This window comes from Gracilinanus agilis, chromosome 1, assembly GCF_016433145.1.
Source record: "Gracilinanus agilis isolate LMUSP501 chromosome 1, AgileGrace, whole genome shotgun sequence".
Classification (NCBI taxonomy): Eukaryota; Metazoa; Chordata; class Mammalia; order Didelphimorphia; family Didelphidae; genus Gracilinanus; species Gracilinanus agilis.
In genome coordinates, this window is record NC_058130.1 from 29,731,820 (window position 1) to 29,751,212 (window position 19,393).

A 19,393-nucleotide genomic window follows, 5' to 3' on the forward strand; every position below is an offset into this window, starting at 1 on the left:
AGAGAGAGAGAGAGAGAGAGAGAGAGAGAGAGAGAGAGAGAGAGAGAGAGAGAGAAACACATAGATATACTTTACCATCCCCTGGAATGATGCGGAGGGTAACCGTGTTTCCAGCTTCCTTGATTAAGTTGACAATGTCTGAGTGGGATTTGTTGGTGATGGCGCATCCATTCACGGCCAAGATCCGGTCTCCTACTTTCAGTTTGCCACAGCGGTCAGCAGGACTCCCCTCAATTATCCGACCTATTTTGTGGGGCATGGCCACACATGCATTTCCTGCTTTTGTAGTGAGTTTTTAAGTTTTAAAAAATTATGTAGGAACATAGTGAAGGGAAGAGGAGAAAAAGGATTGAAAAGGGAAAGAGAAGGTTAAGGGTTAATTAATTAAAAGCATTAAGCAAATGTTATTAAAGGAAAGTTTGCACTGATGGGTCAAAACATTGGCAATCCCATGGCATGGAAAGCAAGTACAATTATTTTAATGCTGCCACTTACTTCAAGTCCTCTGGCTAATGATGGAGAAGTGATAAAGTCCCCCTCCCTCCTGAATTTGATTACTAATGGTAGACTAACTGGAGATTGCTAAAATACTTAACCATCCAATAATAATAAGCCTCTGGTTCATTTATGGACAATGAATGTGAGTGAGAGCTGCAACTGAATTGTCCCACCCTCTTTGGTCATTGTCATGACTTCCCGCCATTTTGGTCAGCTGCTCTCCAAGATTTTGCCAATGTTTTGTTCTTTCTCCATTCAGAAAGATCATCACTCTATGCCTGATATGAGACCAGCACCACAGAGATCCACCTTGAAAATGCCACATGGATTAAGAGGCAGAAATGCTGTCTTAAAGGTAGCATTAGGTGAGACACCAAGGCTCATCAGACCATCCTCGTCTTTGGTGGGCCTTCTCACAAATGACCTCCGTTCGCTCATCTCACCTTTTAGGGAAGGCTCCATCTGGTTAAATATCTCTAAAGCATTCTTCTTTCTCCAACCAAAGGGAGAAAAATTAACATGGAAATGTAACATCCTACTTAAAGGCATGCATAAAAAAATAATATTTGCGTGGGTTCAATGCTAGGCTGACACTCTCCCAACAATCAATGATCAATACTAGAAGGTTTCTGACTTTCTCAGATAATGCCTATCTTTTTCAATAAAAGAAAATTAGTATTCTAAGTGTGAGGCTCATTTTGCATGAGCCTCAAAACCGTAGCCTATTGCCTCAAAGTTGAAACTATAGATCTGAGGCATAAAAGATGACTAAAAGGTGGGACAGTAGACAGGGAGACAGGCCTAGAGTCAGGAAGACCCATCTTTCTGAGTTTGAATCTGCCCTCAGGCACTAGCTAGCTTTGTGACTCTAGGCAAGTCACTCAGCCCTATCTGCCTCAATGACTCATCTGTAAAAAGGAACTGGAGAAGAATGGCCAACCACTACAGTCTCTTTCCCAAGTAAAACTCAAGTGGAGTCACAAAGAGTCAGTTGTGACTGAATAACAATAACAAAAGCCACTTGAGGGCATGGTCTATCTTGAATTTGTCTTTACACCTTCAGTGATGGAACCTAGGACCTCATTTAAGAAATGCTTGATTAATGATGAAAAAAATGAAGGGTAGAGCTGTATCACATGGGTTTTCAAAGAGGATTCTGTCTAGACACAGCATAAGGAATTTGTTTTGTGGGTACCTTTACAGATATTCCATCAGTTGAGCTCCTCTCTATAAAAGGTGGAAAAGGTTTAAGAGAGCAAGAAGGTCAAGTGAAAAATCTGCCCAGTGCCTACCGCAGTGCCTCCCACATGGTAGGCATTCTTGTTGGTTGAAATGAACGGGTATGTGTGTAAAGACACACTCAAAGGTCTTTGAACATCAGCAAGAGCAACCTTCCTTCATGTCATGGGATGAAACAACACTCAAATCACACTGGCCACCAGAAACAGACAAGTAGCGAGCGCCCCCTTCCTGGCTCAAATTCAAGGGCTACCAAGACTCCCCAGGTGGGAAAGCTCTAAAACAGCAGGGATGTGGCACAGCTGAGGGCAAGCTTCTCATGCAAAGTATTAAAGGGAAAGTTGGATTTATTCATTGAAATAGTCAAAGGAGAGGAGGTCAGAGCACATCAGTGAAGAAATTCAATAGTCATCATCATAGAACACGTGGCTTGCTTGCCAGCCTCTAGCTATGTCCTTTTATATTCTTCTGCTTCTAGGGCAGACAGGAGTCCTTGAGAATCCCAAGACCCTTACAGTAAAGAGGAGGGAAAATATATTATCCGTAGACCTTTCTAGAAGAAAGTCAACTGAGTCATGTTTCCCAACTTGGGCTCATTTGAAGTATTGGCTTCTGCAGAATGGGACCTAAAAGGGATTTAATAAGAAAATCCCTCCCAAAGGGCTGCCCCTTTCCCTCCATTCAGCAAAGGGTCCCAACTCTGATCGAAGGTGCTGAGACACTCAGAGATTTCCTCCCTGCCCCAACTTCTGCATCATATAAAAATGAGAATAACATCTTTAGGAATTATAACGAGCATTGTTATAGTACATCATGGTTTGCAAAGTGCTTTGTGCATTGTCTGTAGCAGATGAGAGACCCTCTCACTACCTTCCCTGGACAAGGAGGCACACAGTCACCCGTTGTTCTTCTGCCCATGGTCCTGTGCCCCCTTTCCATATCCAACCAAAACAAAGAAGTGGAGAGAGATGCTATCACACTGACTCTCTAGCTGGGTAATGGCTCTCATGGGTTGATGCTCTTCCACTGCCTCCCACCACCCATGGACTTGACTATGAAATGATGGAGACTCACAGGTTCCCTTCAGATTTTGTTTTAATGCCATTGAACATTCCATGGTCAGACTCATTTAGGAAATGGTGGTCCTGAGACTTCAGATGTATTTTTTTAAAACTCTTATCTTCTATCTTAGGTGGAAAAGCGGTAAGAGGTAGGCAAAAGGAATTAAGTGACTTGTCCAGGGTCAAACAGCTGGGAAGGGTCTCAGGACAAATTTGAACCCAAGACCTCCTGTCTCTTGGCTTGGTTCTCGATCTATTGGGTCCTCGGATGTATTTTTTTAGTATGAAGAATCGGAGCAATAAAAACCTGCTCTGTATTCAGGTCATTTCCCATAATACAACACAATATTGCTTTTAACCAAGTGTTGTTTATAACATGATACTCATTGCAGACACATGGACGTACCTTGCTGATTCATCTGTTTAAGATGAGTTTTTAAAAAAAATACTATGATGTGGTAGCAGTTTGCCAACGCTACGCAGAAGGTGAGAAGAGCTTCTGTTTGGTAAAGCTGCCTGGAAAATGCTTAACTGGGTCAGGAAGCTAAAGGTGGCGAGGGGGCACACACAGCTGGTGTGATCTCTCGTCCTCAGGCTCGGCAGGTCTGCTTTATGGATTATCAATCTCAAAGCGAGGGCAGCCTCTCTCCCAGCCTGAGCCTCTAGCCTCCGAGCTGCCCTGCTCTCCTTTTGGTATAACCTCCCCCCTTGTCCGCATCAAGGTGGAAACTCAGGAAACAGGAAGCGATTGAGCTGGAAGAAACATTAGCTGGAACCAAATATTGGCAGCTTCCAGACAGTTTGGGTTCCAAAAGTCATTTGTAAGTCAGTGTTCAGCACTCCAAATGCCTTTTCCAATGGAAACACTGTCTTTGAGGTTGCTAAGCAAGCTTACAAAAAAAAAATCTCCTATTTAACTCATAATAATCCTTAAATATATTATTTTTAATGATCTAGAGGGAAGTACTAATGTGGAGACTATCTCCAGCAAAGCTGCTTGGCAGCTCATTTATAAGTAATGTTTTTGGGGGCAGCTCTGTGGCTCAGGAGATAGGGTGAAGGCTTAGAGATGGGGTTCCAATTTGACTTTAGAGAATTCCTTGCTGTGTGACCCTGGGCAAGTCACTTAATTCCTATTGCCTAGCCCTTACTGCTCTTCTACCTTGGAACCAACACGTAGCATTGATTCTAAGATGGAAGGTGATGTTTTAAAAAATAATAAGTTATAGTTTTATAGAGCCGCCATGGATGGGAAGTCAAGAACTTCCTTCGAGGTCGTGAAGCTAGTATGCATCAGAAGCAGTACTTGAACTCAGGTCTTCCTGACTCAGTTTGTCCATGCTAACTCTACTGTATCCTACCTTCATGGCTCTAGGGAACCTAATCCCCTTGTGAAATGATGCTTCTAGCAACGTCCGTTTCAAGGACATGTCTTTTCCTCTCCCATCAGACATTGGGAAAAGGAATTATTCCAACGCTAAGTCATGCACACCTTGGCTTTGGATAGGGGGTCCTGGCATGGATGAAAGGTTTAGAGAAAGAGCAGGGTGTAGGGTCAAGGGCAGAGACAAAGAGGCTAGAGTACTAGGAAGCTGGGGCCTCTTGGAATGATCCTAGATCTAGAAATGGAAGGGGCCTCAGACTGAACCTAACCAGCCCATTTTAGAGATGAAAAAATTGAGGGCCACAGAGGTTGAATGGGCCCATGGTCAAGTAAATGGTAAACAATGGGAAAATACTTTTGTTTACTGGGAAAGTGACTTGAGGGTCTCTGATTCTAGACCAAGAGTCCTTCCCCCTTTCCTATATTCTCTTCAATGTAAATACAGAGAGAGACACTTCTCAAGTCTTCAGAGCTTCTTCCTCTTTTTCTTTTCTTTGGTGGGCATTAAAGATGAACTCACTGGCTTTTCTTTTTACTACAGTCCCTGACTTTTGCTTTGAATCAGTTTCTCTCCTTCTCTGTTTCATTTTATAACCAAACCTCTGTGGCAGAACTTTCCTCATTTCTCCCCTCACCTTTAATCCTGCCAGAGGCAAGGGGACAATAAAGGATTTCTTGAGGGAAAGGAGGAAGGAAGGAAGAGTATGCGAGGGGAGAGAGAGAGAGGTGGGCACAGTGGTTTCTCCATTACTGAGAACTCTCAGATGAGGTAACGTAAAGCATCGCCTTCTCTGCAACCAATCTTAGAGGGCAGCCTAGGGGCGATGAGAGCTTCGTTGAGTTGCTCAGCACCCCACATCAGCCAGTATGTGTCAGAGTATGATTTGAACCCATGTCCTTCCTGGTTCCTAGGGCAGCTCTCTACCCATTCCATCAGTCTGTCTCTCAGGAGAAGAGAGGTCGAGTCACTTCCCAAGTGGTAATATTGGGAAAGGAAGGGCAGTTCCTTGGTCGTTGGTCCTTCTCTGACAGTTTTTCATATGTAAAGTATGGGAAAATTTTTCTGAAAGGCATCCTAATGACAGCCATAAGCAGTCAGGGGACCATTAGTTCTCAGGGATGTTCTCCATCCCTGGCCTGTTCCACTCCCCTAGTAAAGATGATCAAGAGTTAAACTTAATGGATGATTTCCCAACAGGGGTTCCCTTTGCTCTGCCAACTCTGCCAGCTTCCAAATGCTCTACATAAAAGATCCTCTGTACTTACATATGGAGAGAAGAGGGGGACGGGGTGAGGAAGAATGATTCTTATTTGTATAACGGCATTACTTTGGGGAAGGGAAGGAGGGATTCAGGTCCTGATGATTTTTACTCATTATATTGTCATTTAAAAAACAAACAAACCTCACTGAATGTCTCAGGTATACCTAGATTCCCCTTGTGATGCTGTCACCAGTGATAAACCAGAAAGGGCATTGCTACAGGCTTTCCCTGGACCAGTGCCCAGGGGCAGCCATTGTTCTGGTGGATGGCACCACTCAAAAGCTCCAGTGCCCAGGTGTGTGATGTGCACACTTTCTTAGGAGGGAACACCTCCTAAATAAACTCGATTCCCAGAAAAGAATTGAATTCCTTTCAAAGAGGCTCTTCAATGGGCATTTTCTCCCTGGTGCTAAAGGGCTCAGGGACAAAGATGAGCTTGAATGGTGCTTACCAAAAGTGGTCCCTGCTTCTGGCCTGCTTACAGAGGATACGATGACAAAGCCAAAGCCTTCATTTTCCCCCCGGCGGATTTCCACATCATACGGCTGCAGTACTGTGCTCACTACTCCGCTGCCCCCACCGCCGCCACTGCCGATCCCGCTGGTGCTGCCACTGCCAGAGCTCACGGTATTCAGAGAGTTCTGGCTGCCCTGGGGAGTACGCTTCTCCTCTGTCAGTGATGCTGGCTGGTTGCTGCTGTGATGGGAAGATGCTGGGGAAGGGACCTCATTCTCTGCTTTGGGGACTGGAAAAACAAAATGAGAAATACTCCTGAGTTTGTTTGTTTCCTTCCTTCCTTCTTTCCTTCCATCCTTCCTTCCATCCTCCCTTCCTATAGCATTTACTAGCCTACTCTACACTCTGATGGACAGGCTAACAACATTGGAATATCACAAGTCCTTGTTTTGGGCTATGAGTGAACATCGTGGATTTCTGCAGCTAGCTGTGCCTATGGGGCTCCTGGACGCTCTTTTACTTCCCTCCCCTTTAAGTTTCTAGAGAACGATTTCTTCATCAGTAATAGTCTCTCTTGAAGACTCTGCTATTGTCTCTGGTTTCCTCCATCCCTAACTGAGTGTAGCAAACAGAATAGTAGATTAATTTGGCATCAAGCTAGTTGGGTTCAATTCCTACCTCAGAGACAGACTCTCTCTCTGTGAATCCCTTAACCATGGAGAGTCTTGGTTTCCTCATCTATAAAATGGGAAAATGCCTTTTCCTATCTCAGAGAGTAGTTGCAAGGAAGACAGTGTTGCCAATTTTCAAGTGCTCTGTGAGAGGCTGGATGGTATAGCGAATAGAGAATCAAAGTCTTGCAGTCAGAGAGAACTGGGTTCCATCATTATCAATACAGTCACAGCTCCTAGCCCTGTCCCTAAAGTGCTGTCTGCCTAAGTAGGCTTTTGGTACTGCCACTGTTACTCAGTTCCATGATTTCACAGAATCAGATTTAGAATGTGATGAGACCTCAGAGGCTGTTGAATCTAAACCTCTCATTTTACAGATAAGGAAACTGAGTCACAGAAGGATTAAGTACCTTTCAACCACCGTGGTGACCCACACTCAAGAAATTCCCTGAGAGTAGAAATGCCAAAGAAAAACACATGACATCACTTATCACATGTATATATGGGTATGTGATTTGGGGTTTAGGCTTTAAAAGATCACTCTATAGCAAAAATGAATAATATGGAAATAGGGATCAAGAGATAACATTTGTTCAACCCAGTGGAATTGCTTGTCAGCTCTGGGAGCAAGGAGGGAAGAGAGGAGGGAAAGAAAATGAATCATGTAAACATGGAAAAATATTTAAAAATTTAAAATAAAAAAAGAAGGAAATTCTCTGAGATGGATAACCTGTAGTTGCATGGAGAGATTGATTTTGATCCATAGTCACAAATCTAGTAAATGGATAGAGGCTGACTTGAACCCATATCTTTGTGACTCCAAAGCCACCCCTTGATCAACTCTGGTACATTTGCCTCCCATAAGTCCCATTTAGAACTCTAAGTGAACAAAACACTTTTCACACAAATAAAATCAGCTCTAAGTGAGTCATTTAGTCCAATTCCTTCATATTACAGACGGGGACACTGAGGCCCAGGGATATTAAGTCACAATCATAAATGTAGTAAGCATGAGAGTGTGGATTTTTGGTTCTTTTTTTGCTTTGACTCCAGAGTTTTTATTAATATTAACAACTGAACAAATAGGATCATCACTCATGTTGCTTTTTTAAAAAATCCATATGTAAGATAAAAAGCAAATTAATTTACACACATTGTGTGAATTAAAAAACTCATAATAGCACAGATAAGTAGGGCAGCCTCTTGGGAATAGCAAAACGACCCAAATTGAGAGGCTTATAGCTCTAGAGTTGGAAAGGGCCTTAAAGGTCATCTACTACTTCAATTTCCTTATTCTACAGAGGGGGAAACTGAGGCCCAGCAGAGAAGTGATATACCCTAGGTCACATCATTAGTAAGTAGCAGAGACAGGATTCAAACCCAGCTCCCCTGGACCCCAATTTTGGCATGTGCTGCCCCCAAAGTTTTATAGCCACTCTTGGACACACATCTCTCCAAGTTTCAGTTTCCTCATCTGTCACAAAAAGGCCAATAATATTTACTCAGCCTGTTTCCCTGGACTGTGAGGCAAGAAATGTAAACCCCCAGGAACTATAGAAATGCCAGTCACTATTATTATGTGAGGGCAGCATGTGACTTCATTCTTATCGCAAAAGGTCCGTAGAGGTTTTGAACAAGGAAAAATCATTTTGGGTCCTGAGAGTGCCTGGCTTTGTCAGTTTATAATACCATGAATCCAACCCCCCAAGTATTAAATACACAACATTTGGTGAATGAAATGGGAAAGTGGAAGATGACCGGTCCATCGTTTTTAGGTGGCCTCCCTCTGCTCTCATCTGTCAAACCTCTGACCAAAATTGAAAGGGTAAATCTGTCAGTGTTAGAGTAATACTCTTTAGCTTCTAACACGTTAGCTGTATCACATCTTACACAGAGGATGACAGGTCTGAAAGCTGAAAAAGGTGCTGAGAGATCATCCGGTCCAGTGACTCCATTTTTTGGCTGGGAAAGCTGAAGTCAGACTTGATCAAATTAGTTAATGGCCATCAGGATTTGAAGTAGCATCCTTTTTCACTACCTTGAAGAGGTACCCTATCCAAGATATTTAGTGGAGTCCACCCGCCACTAAAAACTTCCCTCTGGAAACTGGATTATGCTTTCACCCATTTTGTCCACGGTGATGCTTGCTCATCACGTCTTTGTTTATGAAATGAGACCCTCAAAGTCAGGGGGGTACCATTCTCTGACTCTCTTGTAAGGCCAGCGATCCTTCTTTGACAGGGCAGAACAGCCAAAAGCCAATGAGGGGAATTTTTATTATGTGAGGCTTCTGCCTTCATGGACTTATTTTTCATTTTATTTTGACTCTACTGATTTGGGGCTATACGCTTTTCTGATTTTTCATGATGACCTCCAAAGCCCACTTAATGCCTCCTTCTGTAGAGAATTAACAGCAAATGAAAGAATAACTAAGTACTATCAGTCAACAGGGGGAATGGGAAATATATATTCATCTTGCCTCTCCTCTCTATAGAAAATGCATTAAAGACCCATTAAAGTACTTTGAAATGACAGTAGTTTTGCAGAGTTGAAGGAAAGCAAACCATCTGGAAATTCTGAGCTTGATCAAATTTGCAAACATTTGCTAAAATAGATGCTTGAAGAGGCAGACATGAGAAAAAGGGTTTTTTTCTTTTTTTAATCTTTTGAAGAAAATAAAAATATTGGAGAGCATCAGTGAATATTGCCAAAGTTCAGTCTAGTCTTTGCAACATACCTGCGTAGACCACTTTACGCCGCACAGTGAGGTTGACGTGGCCCTGCTTGGCAGCTTGTTGCATAAGTTGGACCACGAGCTGGTGAGATTTTCCAATCACTGGTGTCCCGTCAACACAGATTAGCTCATCTCCAGACCTGAGGCGACCGTCTGCATCAGCAGCACCCAGCGGGACGATGTGACCAATATAAATCTGTAAAGTAATTGGATGAGGGAATGGATGGAATGTTAGCCAGCAAGTAGGGAGCTGATACATCACCTAGATTACCAGATGCCCTGCACATAGTAGGTCCTTAATAAATGTTTGAGTGGACTTGATGAATAGATTTGAGGGAAGGACTGGTGATATTTATACTGCTGGATGGCGATCTTTAATCAAGTCGCCAAAAGCCTCTAGGTTTCCGTTTCTTCCTCTGCCATATAAGGAGGTTGGATTGTAAAACCTTTAAGGTCCTTTCTAGCTCTTACATGCTATAAGTATATGAATGGGGTAGGGAATAATTAGATCTCCAGCTTTCTTCCTATTCTTATCTCAGAACCATAATACAGAGTCTCCCTTGGTCAACTCCAAGATGCCAATTTTGATATGGTCTTAGGAAAACACTTGAATCACGAAAGAGAATTGGTCTCTTTTTTGGACTATTCCATTTTCTGATTTCTAAGCCCTCCTTTGAATATCTTTATCATTAATTAGTTTCTACAGTTATAATAAGTCACTAAATTTTAAAAAATGCAACATTTGTGCTTGTTCTGTCTTCTGGCTATGTTGTAGACTCCTTGTGGTCTGTTGTCCTGCTCCTTTTGTCACATTCCACCCACAGAGTCCTCTCGGTACATAGTGCCCCCTTAGCGGGGTGCTCATTTCGTCCACTGATGACGTCATTTCCCATCTTTGCCGAAGGTGATTTCTTGGGGCTCAGCCCCTAAACTTTTAGAGCTACCATTTCCCAAGTACTTGTGATGTCCCGAAATGTTGATCACAACCTTCTACAATGACCCCGCAGGCTTTTCCAATCTAACAAATAACTAATCTACCTCTCGTGATGCAATAGTAGTAAGCGGTCTGTGCCCAGAGTAATGAGATATCTATCCATATATGCTTCGGACTAGCTCAGGATTTGGAGGAAACAGTGACAAAATACCCTCACAAAGCCAAGAAACACTTACGGGCTCTCCAGGTTCATTTCCACCTAGGATTCTAAAGCCAAATCCCGTTTCTTTTCTCCACAGGAAGATATCTTGTTCTTGGAAATCTGGAACTGGAGAGAGGCAGGGGAGGGGGGAAGAGGGAGATTATTTATAATGATAAAAAGGAGTCATGCTTTCCAGCAGCTTCTCAATTTTCCCCTACCCAAAGGTGAATAAAATTACAAGACTAATAGGGATGGTGCTTGAATAGATTAAAGCATGGTAATGTAGGAGCAGAAGAGAAATGGAGTGACTGTGAATCAATGAAGGCTTATGGATGAAAGGAAGCACGCAGATTCCTACCAAAGGAGTTAATGGGGGCCCTGCTCATATCCCTTTTAAATGTACAGACTAGAGTTAGATATTCCTAATCAAACTCAAACAAATATTTCCCTACAAAGTTCTAATTCTGCCTCGGTTCTTTTACTTGATATACTCTCTCTGAAGTGTTGCTGGGAAGAGGGTTAGGGGGATCATTAAATCTTTAGCTACTGAGAGTAGGCTGTATTTTAAAAGAAGTGTATCAACTGGAAGTCAGAGTGCCCTGTAAAGTCCTAATTAATGCATTTAAAATTCTATACTGATTTTTTATCACCTATTACCAAATTTTACAATTTGGAAGCTATCTAACAGACTTGCCTTTAGATAAGTAAGAGGGCCAGAGTATTAGAAAACAAAACAAAATTTAAAAAAAAAAGCCAAACAAATGACCATAAGCAATTAAGGGTCATTATGCCAAAATTTATATTTGGCCATGGTTACTTTTGCAAAGAAGACGGATAAATGGACTTAGTAAGAGATACTGAAAATACTGAAAAACATCATCATTGAGCTCCTGCTAGAAAAGACATGGATGTCCTACGAAATCAAGGGAAATGATGGAATTCCAACAACCAGACAAGCATCCAATTTAAAAGTTGCTCCATCTCCTCGGTTTAACCTTGAATGTATAGACGACAGCAGCATCATTTCTTGTTGCTGATGTTTTTAATCTCTCAACTAAAAATCAGCCATGGCAGAGTCAAGGGAGAAGAGTGGGGCAAAAGGGTGTCAAATATTTTGGTTTGGGGAAATCAGCTTCTGCACAATAAAACCTAACTCTCTCCTTATTGCTCTACATACTCATTCACGGTAGAAGCAAAGAAACGATGGAATCCTATCTCTGTTGATTTATTATTTAGTATTTAAAAGCATTCATGACACACTATGCACTCTATAGAATGAATTAAAGGGGCGGGGAGGGACATGAAAAGTTATATTAGTGAATATCAATATTCTAGTATTATATTCTTATCATATGTGCATGGATGGATAATATATATCCATCCTCTTAGAACTTCATTCTAAAAAAATCATTTCTATATATACGCATATAAAATACTTATAACATATGTATATGCATGTTTACAATTTACTTGTAATATATAAAATATATTTTTAAGCTCCTTTAATGAACTAAATTTCACGTCGTAGATATTTGAGGCCCAGAAGATTTCAGTCTGGCCCATGCTAAGGCTGAATTGTGGAAAATGGGAAGAGAAGGCATTGGGGAGTTGGGTAGAAGGAGCCTGAATTTTGAAGTTGGCTCTAGATACTCCTTTTCCAATGACTCACCATAGAGTTTAAAATGAAATATGAATCTGTGAGGCAGATGAGTGAAAACTAAGTCATAGGTGTTGGAGTCTGAAACCATCTTAATGGAGTCTGAGCCATCTTAATACCCTGGATTTGCCTGCATTCTTATTTTTTAAAAGATGCCCTTTTCTTTTAATTGTGAAGGCTAAGCTAAAAATCTCTAAGGAATGTAAACCTAAGCTATAGCTTGAGACTGTTACCAACACAATTAGAGAATAATATCGTCTTAAGCATGCTTTAAGAAGACAGTAATATTTTTACATTCCTACTAGCTCATCGGGATATTTGTGGTAATAGCCTCATTTAGAGAATAAGTTAAGATGAGGAACTTCTTTTTGCTTTATGAATCTAGTCAAAATATGCCCCGGAAGATTTCTAGCACCTTGTTGGGTTTGTGGAAAGGATGTGGCTGACCCTTTAGAGGTCAAGTTGGAATTAGACACTGATTTCTGCAGAGACCTCCAACGGTGACACAGATTCTTGGTGTCTTTTACCACGTGCCCATTTGGTGACATTAATGGGAGAACAAATGTGGCAAATATGTTGCCTTGTACATCTCATCAAGGAACTGGATGCCATGATGAGAAGCAGAGACCTTGCCTTACCAAGGGATTTAGACCAGCACAATAAAAATGGTTGTCCATAGCTGAAAAACTTTAATCTAAAAAAAGTTAAGTTTGCATTAAAAAACCTTCAGTGAAACAATAATATCGGGATATCAAACACTGAGAACAGAAGATGGATAACCAAACACATACACGATACATCAATACACAGAGACTCATTGAAAAGGAGTCTTTCAAGACTTTCTCCATAGCTTGAATAACATGCTTCTCTGGCACTTAAATCCAATTGATCCAGGGGGTTGAATTTAGCCAAATGTATATGAGGGAAGTCAGTTAGTAAAGCGACTCTCTGAGACAAGAGTGCTAAACTTGCATTTTGTCTACACTAGAGTCCTAAAAATCCAGTTCCAATTAATGAGAGGATAGAGTACTGCATATATATATTGGAAGCGACTAATATCCATGAATATTGAAAATTCATCTACCAAAAGTACCAAGCTGCACTAAAAGATCTAGCTCTTTGGCTTTGGTTTCTGTCCTCTTGAGTCTTCTAGGATATAGACCTGGAAAGGATCTTAAAGATAATCTCTTCCTCATTTTACAGATGAGGATGAGTCCCAAACAGGTCACAAGACCATAGGCTGAAAGCTAGAAAGTGCTCTAAAAGACCTGGGATACAGTTTCCTCATTCTATCCTAGGAAAAAAATGAGTCTCCAATAAGTGAAATGACTCTTTAAGGCTATTCAACAGATAATAAGGAGCCAAATTAGGGCTTTAACTGATTCTTGGACTGGTGCCCTCTTAGCTCAAAGACTCCCTTTTCTTTCCCTCCTTTTTGAAATATTGAGGACAGTGCCATAACCCAAATCACTTCTTCATTTCTTAAAGTTACAAGGAAGATTTCCATGGGCAGGTTCCCTCTTTAATCCATCTTGCACATATTTTTCTGATTTTCTAAAAAAAAAAACCTGGCCAGGTAATATTCTCCTTTTCAGTGAACTCCAGGGCCTTTCTATGGCCTCTAGAATCAAATATAAATTCCCCAGTTTGGCATTTCAAGTTCTTCCCAACTGGGCCCTAAGTGACATTTATAGCTTTCTTGCATATTGTTCCCTTCTTCACATCATAAAGTCTGATAAAAAGCACTTCATCTCTTGCCTTGGTACTGACTATCCTCCACTCCTGGAATACATTTCCCCTTCATTTCAGTTTCCCAGAATACCCAGTTCCCCTTAAAAATACAGCTCAACAACTCTCTCCTACATGAGTTGTTCCTTAATCCCATTGGATAATACTACCTTTACCCCTAAAATCACCTTCCATCTACTTCCCATGTGCCTGTAAGTACAGCTGCTATCTCTCCAGGGTAGACTGTACACTCTCTGTGGGCAGAGATTATTTTCTCTTTTGTCTTTGTATCTCCAAAACCTGGTACAAAGTGAACACTTGATAAACAGCTTTTAATTGATTGATTCAACCCATAGTCATGTCTTTCTTGATGAGCATATTTTGCCAGGGCGAACTAAGATGTGAGTCAAAGTTTCTGATTCTTTCCTTTAAAGTTCTTGTTGAGAGGGTGACCCAAGGGCTAACCACTTGGTTCTACAATCGTAAAACTTGGAAAAAGCCATGAAAAGACCTCCTTTGGTAATGAGAAGGACTGGAATGACCAACTGAGAGGGAGTAGCCCTGAGAAGGTGATTCCATCCCTAAAGTAATGTGATACACTCACTTAAAAAAACAGACAGATGGGTGCCATATTGACAACTCCTGCCTCTGGTCTCTAATTTGTCAAGGAGAGATCCAAGGCATACACATCCCTAATTTCTTTTGGTGTTTCTTTCTCTTCTTTCTCCCCAGTTACTCAGCTTCCTCCCCAATGCAAGGTAGTGGAAACATCAAACAGGATGCAAGACAATACAGAAATAAAAGTTTTCAACTTGGTCTTACTCTTACATTCTCCAAAATTCGTGGAATTGATTTCTCTCTCTCTTTCCCCCTTGCTCAATCCCGATGCAGGCGAAGGTGACATAGCTGCAATATTAATTTTACAATTTTGCAAAACTTAATGTTTCTGCTTTCTTTGGGCTTCATTTTAATTTAATTTTAGTTGTTAAATGGAACATGCAGTTCAGCTTTCACATATAGCACCGTAATGGTCACAATTGCCTTGGCTGTACAATGACCTTAATGACATTGAATTACAGAAGCATTAATTTCTTTAGTAGTGTGTGTATTTTCTTTCACATGTAGGAAGGAACAAAAAATAGAATTTCAATTATACCACTAAGGATATCATGAAACAACGAAGGCCATCCTTACATTTTCATTAGACCTCTTACATTATTGGCAAATCCTCCATTTTATACTTCCAAATAATTTAATTTTAATTCATTCCTGATTTTTCTAAGGTTTCTCTAATTTTTTAAAAATAGAACTGATTACAGATACCTTTTCCTAGGGAATATATTTTGCAAGGGAGTTGGTTTGGGTGTGTTGGAAGTATCTGTTATGTGCTATCAAAATAGATCAGTAGATTAGATCAGTAGATTTGTTTCACTTATTCTTGGTTGCATTTTGAGCTAGTAAAGATTCCTGTTGGATAGAAAAACTTTCTCAGCACTTGTTCTAATGGCTTTTCTAGCAAATTCTTGACTGTGGAAACCCAGAGTTTAGTGTTGAGAGCCTCGTACCATCAGCGCTGTTGAAGAGTTGGGTAAGTATGTAAGTAGCAATAGTGACAGATGTAACAGACATTATAGCATCTTATAGGAGGGAATTTGGCAATTCTACACCTGTAGGCATGGGTCTCCTGGGTCTGAGAATGATTAGAGTATTTTGTTAAAAAGAGGGCTTAAAGCATTTTTCTTTCTAACTACTTTGTCTCAAGGCAAAGTTTAATCACCAGACATTTGAAATGGGCTGTTAAAAAGCAAACAAACATTCCAACAGACCAAAAAAGATACATTTGTTCGAAATGGCCCCAATGTTATTTCCTGAAAGGAATTGACAGAATCGGTGTACGATTCGAAACGAAGTCCAAATACTAAAGAGCCAGCATATTTTTTAAAAAAAGTTTCCAAAATTGCTTTATAGTGTGCTCATCTTTACTTTTAATTAAACATTTAAGCTCTTCAAAGGGATTCATTAACACATCTGCAATTCAGATTAATTCATTCTGTCACTGCTGTTTTGACAGATGGCCGTATGTAGGATATGGAATTTTGCAAAGCATCCAGGCCATGTGAGAAAATGTGATAGCAGACTGCGTTAATCTTCCAGCTAACTTTAATAATAAAACGAAATGTAATAGGCATCTTAGAAAATAAATTCTTAACAAAGAGAAGGATGATGTGTTACAATCATTGCACTGTTGCCGCAATTATCTCATTTGATGTAGAGCCCATTTTAAATGTCTGGGGTTTTTTTTTTTGGGGGGGGGTTAATTGTCAAACTCAGGAGACCCAGCGATTTCTAAATTGGATCCAAAACCGAGGCAAAGGGATGACAGAGAGTGAACCACACTCAGTCAAGCTAACATTCCCCAAATAGACTAGAAGCTTGTTGAAGACGAGGACCATCTATCATTTAGTCTTTTTATCCAGTGTGCTACACAAGATATGCTTACAAAGAGTTGGTTGCTTGTCTCAGAAGATTTCATTGGTCAGAATTTTTAAAACAGCAGAAACTGTTTAATTTTGGAAACTGACTGGTAGTCCTTATTCTGCTAGTTAAATCACATCATGAAACCCGAACATCAGCTACGTTGCCATTATCATTGAACGGTTTAGTCTCTCATCACTAAGTAAGAAGTGAATGCTCTTTCATTTTTTTCAGCATCCATTCTTTAAGGGCTGCAACAAGTTGAGCTGGACTTTAGAGTGACGTTATGAATTTCAAAATGGAACCCAACTTGCTGTCACTAGCACAAGATCAAAGAAAAGGAAGCTGTTGAGGACAAGGCCATACTAATTTCTTTCCAAGAAAATCAATAAATGAGTACTTAGATCCCATGTTCAAGTCGGAATGTATTTTCTAGATCAGAGGCATCACAAGCTTTGAGATGGGCTCTTGCCTAAGAAAGCCATCTATTCTAGCCAAATCATTAAAGAAATTGAGGCCAAAGGTTCACACTGGTAGAAAAGGTCAAGTTTAGGATTCAAACTCAGGTCTTCAGACCCTAAGTTTAGCACTCTTTCCACTAAAAAAAAAAATGGCACCAGGGTTGTGAACTCTTAAGTAAGAATGGGCTGTCATCAGTCTACGTGGTACAATGCTGCTCTTTCCCCCGCATGATTTGCTTTCTGAGTGGATCAAATACTGATGCACATTCACGCCTGTGTACTTTACAAACCAGGGATGAGGTCAGGAAACAAGAGTTCCATCTCAGCTGAGGTAGAGCCATTGAAATGAAATGTACCTCTTGAAAAAGCTAAGCTCTATTAGTGACGAAACCCAAGTCATTGTGAAATTACTACTCCTTAGAAAGCCTTTACTCTAAGTGCTTCAGCTCACTGCTGGCTGACCCAACACAGTAGTCAATGGAAAGCTTTCTGGTACTGAAATCAAAGAATCTCTTATCTTTGCCCAATTGTGGATAGCTGAGCCCCTGTCCTAAGAAGATTGGACAACTGTGGGTGCTCAGATCGAAAAAGAGAAGACTTGGGGGAAGAGGACGAGGGTTAGGGAAACAATTGGTGTCTTCGAGCACTGGATGGGTAGTTGAGTAGAACAATTAGACTTGTTTTGTCTGGCCCTGGGAGACAGAACCAATGGGTGAAAGTGGTGAGGCAAAGAGACCAATTTTGCTTGGTGTCAGGAAAACTGTGCTAATGGCTAGGCACCACCAGAACGTGGAAGGGGTTGCCTTGAGAGGTGGTGATGGGCTCCTCTTCACTGGATATCTTCATGCAGAGGCGACATGTCTGTTCATTAGGAATGTAGTAATGGGGAGTCTTCTTTGGTTATGGATTTGACTAGGTGGCCCTTCTCATTCTAAAATCCCATGATCTTCACCTATTTCACTTGTACAACAGGAATACTGAAAATCAAATAGTGACTCTCCTTTTGAAAAAGTCTTGGTAATAAAAAGAACTCGCATTTACATAAAGTTCTAAGGTTTGGAAGCCCATTTCTCTCAAGATTGAGATGTAATTATAGGGATAGGAACTAGGACTAGGATTCTTTTGACTTGGGAGTCCAGTTCTGTCTACTAGGGGAGGCTGGCATCTTGTCTGAGCCTTATAGACTCGGAGGATTTATAGGACCACACAACCAAGAAATGTTTGAAGAAGGACTTAATCCCTTATTTTCTGCCTCCCAGGTCATCTTTCTATTACCCTTTGTCATCTTCTGTGTTCGTGTGAGAATTTATTTTTTATATACTATATTAGCTTCTTTACAAGGGTCAGTGAGAATTTCTTTGTATTCCTGTGTCTGAGCTCTGGGTCAGAGATTTCATCCAGTCTATGCATTTTCTTTGTCCTTAAGAATCCAAAAGAATGTCTTTCTTTTGAACAGAATTTGGTTAATAAATGAAGTAGAGAAGGGTTCTTTTTCAGTGTAGGTGACAAACCCCTCATGTGTCCATCTATGGAGATGGAGTGGGGTGGATGGTTTGATAGATTATCTCTTAATTAGCTATCTGCCAATCAGAAATGTCTTGGGATATACAAGGGAGGAGCTGAATAGTGAGTCCCTAAAATTATTTATTAAGTGACTTGAGTCAGCTTCCAGGTTGCTGGTCATTTGAGAAGGCCATAGATTTATATATCGCTTTATGAGTTATGATGCTGGCCTAACCAATATATAGATATATATTCAATAAACCAACATTTCTTAACCAAAGTGCCATCTCTCAAGATAATTTTAAATCTAACAGTTAGTTTGCTTTTCCCACATCCATCTACCTTCGTATTCTTCTTGGGCTCTTATTACTGTCAAGAAAAGAAGTCTAAAAGTCACTATTGCACAAAGGTGATTACTGTGCATTTTGCAGATTAAAAACTTCCCAATCAACAGGTCAATGGAAGTCCCTAAGGCAATGCAATAAAAAAAAAAAACCCATGAAGGCTGGCCATGTGCCAGCGTCAAAATATCATCAGCCTCCATCAGTGATGCAGAGTATTCATTACCATGGGTTGAGCTGGCTATGACCATTCTGTTTTCTTGGCCTACAGCCTGAGTGATAGTATCAAATTCTCCATCACATTTTTTCCAAAGAGGAACAACAGTATGAATCATCACGGTGGCCAACATCCTTCTTGCCTTGATAGTCTTAAATGGAGCTCTTCTGGGTAAGAAAGATCGCTGACTTTTAAGAAGGGTCTCTATCAGAAAGGGTCAATGGCATTTATTTGTCCCTTGAAGGAGAAGGTGGGGGTTGGGGATGAGGGTGGGGGAGGAGAATTCTGAGAGATCCAGTCCTGAAACCTTCACCCCAAAAAGCCATTGTTTCGAGATCATCTGCTTTGCCAAAGCCCTCTTAAGAGACGGATCTAGTCACTTCATATCTTGATTCTCTTCAGGTTCCAGAGAAGATGAATCTAAGCTCTGGAATGCTACTGTAAATAAAGGAAACATATTGTACCCACATTCATGAGGATGGAGCTGGAAAGTCTATGCAGAGGCACTGTGCTTATAAGCACTGGGGCAATTCTGCCTTCCTCTCTCAGGACCGGGGCCAAGCCCATTTC

General features: G+C 40.9%; 1 protein-coding gene across 1 annotated transcript in view; it reads right to left on the reverse strand.

Moving 5' to 3' along the window:
* Positions 1-19,393, reverse strand: part of MAGI1 (membrane associated guanylate kinase, WW and PDZ domain containing 1) — a 767,369-nt gene that overhangs the window by 18,354 nt on the left and 729,622 nt on the right. The window contains exons 15-18 of the mRNA XM_044675760.1: positions 10,476-10,567; positions 9,309-9,501; positions 5,896-6,189; positions 76-276 (exon numbers count right to left, since the gene is read on the reverse strand). Coding sequence (XP_044531695.1) covers positions 76-276; positions 5,896-6,189; positions 9,309-9,501; positions 10,476-10,567 — 780 coding nt within the window. The remainder of the gene's footprint in view (positions 1-75; positions 277-5,895; positions 6,190-9,308; positions 9,502-10,475; positions 10,568-19,393) is intronic.